At 48.6% G+C, this 7,441-nt stretch overlaps 1 protein-coding gene across 2 annotated transcripts; it reads left to right on the top strand.

Annotated features, from left to right (window-relative positions):
- Positions 1–1,071: 1,071 nt before the first annotated feature.
- LOC307049006 (homeodomain-interacting protein kinase 1-like) lies at positions 1,072–4,704 on the top strand (the record flags this gene model as incomplete). Of its 2 annotated transcripts, none has more annotated exons than XM_079698324.1 (2): positions 1,072–2,724; positions 2,827–4,704. In XM_079698324.1, 2 exons carry the CDS (start codon positions 1,072–1,074, stop codon positions 4,702–4,704), a joined length of 3,531 nt encoding a protein of 1,176 aa, XP_079554450.1. The 2 variants fall into 2 exon arrangements, with proteins under 2 accessions (XP_079554450.1, XP_079554451.1); XM_079698325.1 differs by having other exon boundaries at positions 1,072–3,195; positions 3,313–4,704.
- Positions 4,705–7,441: the final 2,737 nt, after the last annotated feature.

Below are 7,441 nucleotides of genomic sequence, written 5' to 3'. Positions count from 1 at the left end.
GGGGCTAGAGACTTCCCAGTCTTGAAAGCCAGGACTCTGGTCGCTGCAGCAGCGCCCTTTAGTTTAGTTTTGTTTTCTTAATGTATCCCATTATTTTTTAATGAACTTCCTTATGAGTTCCACGCTGGACTATTTCTGTGTATCTAGTAAGGTGAAGCAAAGTGCATCAAAGGATAGGTTGAAAATAATAAAACTTTAAACCAAATATTGTTTCGTCGGGACTGTTTAAAATATGAAGAAAATCAGTTTTGCAGGGACAAGAGTTCGCTCTGAGATTTGATCAAGGTCAGGATGCATTGTTAAAAATGACAGAAGCCATTTCTGGGTAATTTTAGCAAAAACAAACAAACAAAAAAAGGGACTGGATACTGGGTGGCTTAGCGAAGTGACAGAAAGGCTGGCTAGCCAGGCTTGGGAGCCCGGAGGAGTGGGACTCAGGACATGCAACAGGACCCCTGATGGGTGTATGGCCACGGCTGCCACCATTAGACTCTGGCTGTGGCTGCTGGCATGTTGACATCATTGCTAGGATGAAGTGGAAACTGCCTCTGCCTCAGTGTGTCTCATGCACAAGCCCAGGAGTAAGCATCTGATTGGCTGAGCCTGGGCTCAGTTTGGGCACCTCAGCTGACCTCACAATGGGAGGCAGGGCTGCCACTCCCAGAACTCACAAAGGTGGGCTCAGAAGTTGGGCAGTTCCCATCTGCACTCCCACCCCGCAAAACCCTAGATAGCACCTACACAGATCCTTTTAAAAGAAATTCCTTCAAAAATTCCTTCAAGAGGGGGCCCGGCGGTGGCCCCGGACGGCAGCGAGAGACTGAGGCAGGAGCGCGCGGTGCTGAGGCGGCGGCGGCGGCGGCGAGAGGCTGAGCAGCGGAGCTGGAGGGAGGCTGGGGGCGCTCCCCCCGTGAGACGGGCGCGGGTAGGCTCCGGGGGCCGGGGGCCGGGGCCCGGGCCGGCTCGCGCGGGGGATATGATGACCCAGCGGCAGGGCCCCGGATCTCGTCTCCTCCTCCGCCTTCTCACTGCAGCCCCAGCTGGCGGCTGAGAACCAGACACACCGGCGGTATGGCATCACAGCTGGAGGTGTTTTCCCCCCCATCAGTGTCGTCGAGTGCCTTCTGCAGTGCAAAGAAACGGAAAATAGAGGCTTCTGGTTGGGATGTTTCTGGACAGAGCAGCAACGACAAATACTATACCCACAGCAAAACCCTCCCAGCCACGCAAGGGCAAACCAGCTCTTCTCACCAGGTAGCAAATTTCAACATCCCTGCTTACGACCAGGGCCTCCTCCTCCCAGCTCTTGTAGTGGAGCATATTGTTGTAACAGCTGCTGATAGCTCTGCCAGTGCTGCTACATCAACCTTCCAAAGCAGCCAGACCCTGACTCACAGAAGCAACGTTTCTTTGCTTGAGCCATATCAAAAATGTGGATTGAAAAGAAAAAGTGAGGAATTTGACAGCAACGGTAGCGTGCAAATCATAGAAGAACATGCCCCTCTCGTGCTGCAAAACAGGACTGTGGTGGGTGCTTCTGCCACGACCACCACTGTGACCACGAAGAGTAGCAGTTCCAGTGGAGAAGGGGATTACCAGCTGGTCCAGCATGAGATCCTTTGCTCTATGACAAACAGCTACGAAGTCTTGGAGTTCTTAGGCCGGGGAACATTTGGACAGGTGGCTAAGTGCTGGAAGCGGAGCACCAAGGAAATTGTGGCTATTAAAATCTTGAAGAACCACCCCTCCTATGCCAGGCAAGGACAGATTGAAGTGAGCATCCTTTCCCGCCTAAGCAGTGAAAATGCCGATGAGTATAATTTTGTCCGTTCTTATGAGTGCTTTCAGCATAAGAATCATACCTGCCTTGTGTTCGAGATGCTGGAGCAGAACTTATATGATTTTCTAAAGCAGAACAAGTTTAGCCCACTGCCACTCAAGTACATCAGACCAATGTTGCAGCAGGTGGCCACAGCCCTGATGAAGCTCAAGAGCCTTGGTCTAATTCACACTGACCTTAAGCCTGAAAACATAATGCTGGTCGATCCAGTGCGCCAACCCTACCGAGTGAAGGTCATTGACTTTGGTTCTGCTAGTCACGTTTCCAAAGCTGTGTGCTCAACCTACTTACAGTCACGTTACTACAGAGCCCCTGAAATTATTCTTGGATTACCATTTTGGGAAGCTATTGATATGTGGTCATTGGGCTGTGTGATAGCTGAGCTGTTCCTGGGGTGGCCTCTTTATCCTGGTGCTTCAGAATATGATCAGATTCGTTACATTTCACAAACACAAGGCCTGCCAGCTGAATATCTTCTCAGTGCCGGAACAAAAACAACCAGGTTTTTCAACAGAGATCCTAATTTGGGGTACCCACTGTGGAGGCTTAAGACACCTGAAGAACATGAATTGGAGACTGGGATCAAATCAAAAGAAGCTCGAAAGTACATTTTTAATTGTTTAGATGATATGGCTCAGGTGAACATGTCCACAGACTTAGAGGGAAGAGATATGTTGGCAGAGAAGGCGGATCGAAGAGAATACATTGATCTGCTAAAAAAAATGCTAACAATTGATGCAGATAAGAGAATGACTCCTCTGAAAACTCTTAACCATCAGTTTGTGACAATGACTCACCTTCTGGATTTTCCACATAGCAGTCATGTTAAGTCTTGTTTTCAGAACATGGAGATCTGCAAACGGAGGGTTCACATGTATGATACAGTGAGTCAGATCAAGAGTCCCTTCACCACGCATGTTGCCCCAAATACAAGCACAAATGTAACCGTGAGCTTCAGCAACCAACTTAATACCGTGCACAATCAGGCCAGTGTTCTAGCTTCCAGTTGTACTGCAGCAGCTGCTACTCTTTCTCTGGCTAATTCAGATGTCTCACTGCTAAACTACCAGTCGGCTTTGTACCCATCATCTGCAGCACCAGTTCCTGGAGTTGCCCAGCAGGGTGTTTCCTTGCAGCCTGGAACCACCCATATTTGCACTCAGACAGATCCATTCCAACAAACATTTACAGTATGTCCACCTGCTTTTCAAACTGGACTACAAGCAACAACAAAGCATTCTGGATTCCCTGTGAGGATGGATAATGCTGTGCCCATTGTACCCCAGGCACCAGCTGCTCAGCCACTACAGATACAGTCGGGAGTTCTTCCACAGGGAAGCTGTACACCACTAATGGTAGCAAGTCTCCACCCTCAAGTAGCCACCATCACACCGCAGTATGCGGTGCCCTTTACTCTGAGCTGCGCAGCAAGCCGGCCGGCGCTGGTTGAACAGACTGCCGCTGTACTGCAGGCTTGGCCTGGAGGAACCCAACAAATTCTCCTGCCTTCAACTTGGCAACAGTTGCCTGGGGTAGCTCTACACCACTCAGTCCAGCCCACTGCAGTGATTCCAGAGGCCATGGGCAGTGGCCAGCGGCTCACAGACTGGAGGAATGCCCACTCTCATGGCAACCAGTACAGCACTATTATGCAGCAGCCATCCTTGCTGACTAACCATGTGACATTGGCCACTGCTCAGCCCCTTAATGTTGGCGTTGCCCATGTTGTCAGACAACAAGAATCCAGTTTCCTCCCTTCAAAGAAGAATAAGCAGTCTGCTCCAGTCTCTTCTAAGTCCTCTCTGGATGTTCTGCCTTCTCACGTCTATTCTCTGGTTGGGAGTAGCCCCCTCCGTACCACATCTTCTTATAATTCCCTAGTCCCTGTACAAGATCAGCATCAGCCAATCATCATTGCAGATACTCCCAGCCCTCCTGTGAGTGTCATCACTATCCGCAGTGACACTGATGAGGAAGAGGACAACAAATATAAGCCCAATAGCTCTGGCCTGAAGGCAAGGTCGAATGTCATCAGTTATGTCACTGTCAATGATTCTCCAGACTCTGATTCTTCCTTGAGCAGCCCATATTCCACTGATACCCTGAGTGCTCTCTGGGGCAATAGTGGACCCCTTCCGGAGGGTCCCGGCAGAGTCGTGGGGGATGGCACTGGCACCCGCACCATCATTGTACCTCCACTGAAAACTCAGCTTGGTGACTGCACTGTAGCAACCCAGGCCTCAGGTCTCCTGAGCAGTAAGACCAAGCCAGTGGCTTCAGTGAGCGGGCAGTCATCTGGATGCTGTATCTCCCCCACAGGATATCGAGCTCAGCGTGGGGGGACCAGCGCAGCACAGCCACTCAACCTTAGCCAGAACCAGCAGTCATCGTCAGCTCCAACCTCGCAGGAGAGAAGCAGCAACCCTGCCCCCCGCAGGCAGCAGGCGTTTGTGACCCCACTCTCCCAAGCCCATTACGCCTTCCAGCATGGCAGCCCACTACATTCGACCGGGCACCCACACCTGGCCCCAGCCCCTGCTCACCTGCCAAGCCAGCCTCACCTGTATACGTATGCTGCCCCCACTTCTGCTGCTGCATTGGGCTCCACCAGCTCCATTGCTCATCTCTTCTCCCCGCAGGGCTCCTCAAGGCATGCTGCAGCATATACCACCCACCCTAGCACTCTGGTGCACCAGGTCCCTGTCAGTGTTGGGCCCAGTCTCCTCACTTCCGCCAGCGTGGCCGCTGCTCAGTACCAGCACCAATTTGCCACCCAGTCTTACATTGGGTCTTCCCGAGGCTCAGCCATTTACACTGGATACCCACTGAGCCCTACCAAGATCAGCCAGTATTCTTACTTGTAGTTGCTGAGTGTGAGGGAGGAGGGGTCAGAGTTCTTAAGGGGCTGTGATGAGCTCCTCCCTCACCCTCTCCTGAAACTCCTTAGCCAGCAACTTGCTCTGCAGGGGCACACTGAAGCAGAAGGCTTTTCTCTGGGGAACCTGTCTCAGTGTTGACTGCATTGTTGTAGTCTCCCAAAGTCTGCCCTATTTTTTAATTCTTTATTTTTGTGACGGCATTTTTGGTATTTGGAAGAGTTCAGATGCCCATCGTCTGCAGTTACCAAGGAAGAGAGATCATTCTGAAGTTAACCTTTGAAAAATATTTTCTCTCTCTGACTTGATTTCTATAAATGCTTTTAAAAAACAAGTGAAGTTCCTCTTTATTTAACTTTATTTTATTGTAATTGCTGGTCAGAGGAAAAATGCTGATAGAAGAAGTTGAAATCTGGTAACAAGAAAAGAAAAATCATTACTTTCTGCTTGTTTAAAAACCAAGACTTAATTGCTCATCTTAAGAGCAGCTTGCACAAGTCTGTATTTTACTATCTCGCATTTCTCCTCAAAATTTTACCCTTGCTAATGGGACATTTAAGCTTACAGTGTTTTAAATTTGTTTTCATGTCATGTTATATTTAGTGGGAAATTGTTATTTTTGCAAAACTGGTTACATACTACTCTCTGTTACTGTTGGGATTCTCTCAGTTGCTCCTGTGTTTATTATTAAAGTAGTGTTAAAAAGGCAGCTCACCATTTGCTGGTAACTTAGTGTGAGAGAATCCATACGTACCGTGAAAGCACCAGGTATTCTTTCTAAATAAAGCCCTGTGCATTCTTTTTCAATTATTTTTAAAAAGTCCTTCTCTCTGATTTAGCTTAAATTTTATTATTGGAAAAGCCATTAAGGTGGTTATTATTGTATGGTGGTCGTTGTTTTATTATATGCAAAATCTCTTTGTATTATGCGATACTGGCATTGATGAGCTTTGCCTAAAGGTTGTTGGCATTGATGAGCTTTGCCTGAATATTAGTATGAATTTTCAATAATACACCTCTTTCTCTCTTTGCCTCAGCTCTCCCTTCATTCTATGTGATTTATTTGGGGAGAAAGCTAAAGCTAAAGGATCTGAAACCAGATAAGAAACGTTGTGTATAGCTTTTGTGCTTTAAAGTAGCTTTCTTTGTATGCCAGCAGCAAATTGAATGCTCTCTTATTAAGACTTATATAATAAGTGCATGTAGGAATTGCAATTTAAACAAATTCCATCAAAAAGAGAAAGTAGAGAAGAAATGAAGCTGGATGGTCATCGTATTTGCTTTTAAACCAGTGTTCATGGAAATGCCGATCTCTGGACCCCAGGCTCAGAGTCATGTGAGGTATTTGCTTAAAATTCGTGTTCTTGGGTCCCTTTCCCAGTTCGAACTCAGTGTATTTGGATGGAATCCAGGAATCTTCATCCCATAAACCAGAAAATGGTGAATCTACCTTAGTGATTAGTCTAGTGCCTGTTTGAGGGGAGAGGCCCCAAGGGAGCGATTTCCAAAGCCTGCTAAGTTGAGGATTGCAGCTGAAAGTCTGGCCCCCAGAGTGGTAGACCAGTTGTTCCGCCATGGATGAATCCAGTGAGGAGACAGTCTGCTCCCTGTGTTGGAGGAGACAGCTACAAGCAATCCAACACCTCCCTCCCGTGGGCTGTAGAGTGCTCATAAAGAGGTGCTTGACCAATTCTGAAATAGGTCAACATGACCATTTTGTGTCAGTCTTCTCTCTACCTGCCACAATTTGCTGTCAGCCATCCTTATTGAGTGCCTGCTGTGCGCCAGACTCCAAGGGTACGGAGAAGATGAGGAAGTCAGGGACTCCACCAAGCTGTTGGGCTAGATCAGTTCAATGTGATACAAGAAGGGCGTTTGGGGTGCTTTTGCCTCACGTCTGTTGTTCTGCAGTTGTGTTTGGGAAGATGGAGGTGTCTTTGGAAATTGGCGTGGATTAGCCAGGAGGGAACTCAGGAACAGTGCTGGCTCTCGAACCTTAGTTGTCTAAGAATCTGTCACCAGGGGAGCATGTTAAAAATGCAGATTAATGGGCCCCATCTCCAGAAACGAGGTCCTATAATTTCATTTTAAACACAGACTCCGTTTTACGCTGATGCGGCTGTTGGGTCGGGAGCCGTCTTGGGTTTTCTGCTGGCAGTTTCCTGAGCTGCTGTCAGTGGCTCTCGCTACCTAGTGTGCTTTCCCCAGGGAAGTACCCAGACCTTCTTTTTCGGAACAACGATTCAAACTGAGATGAAAACCTCTTCCTTTTTGCCTTGACTTTTTTTTGTTTTGTTTTGTTTTTGCTGTACATGGGCCTCTCACTGTTGTGGCCTCTCCCGCTGTGGAGCACAGGCTCCGGACTCACAGGCCCAGCGGCCATGGCTCACGGGCCCAGCCGCTCCGCGGCATGAGGGATCCTCCCAGACCGGGGCACGAACCCATGTCCCCTCCATCGGCAGGCGGACTCTCAACCACTGCGCCACCAGGGAGGCCCTTGCCTTGACTTTTATCCATTGTCTAGTGTTTCATAAGTAGTGAGATGTTCCTAAAAGTGGTCTAAACTTTAAGAGGGACCTACCCTCTGGAGCAAGATGCACGTGATGCTCAGGTGCTGCCCTAACTCAGTGGAACACCCCATCTTTGCATTTCCGTTGGGATTTCTTTTCCCCTGCTTCTTCACTGAGGATGTCTGGAAGTCTGTTTATTCATAGCTCTGCCCGGG

Source organism: Hyperoodon ampullatus (assembly GCF_949752795.1).
Source record: "Hyperoodon ampullatus genome assembly, chromosome: 1".
Lineage (NCBI taxonomy): Eukaryota > Metazoa > Chordata > Mammalia > Artiodactyla > Ziphiidae > Hyperoodon > Hyperoodon ampullatus.
This window is presented reverse-complemented; position numbering and strand designations above follow the sequence as displayed.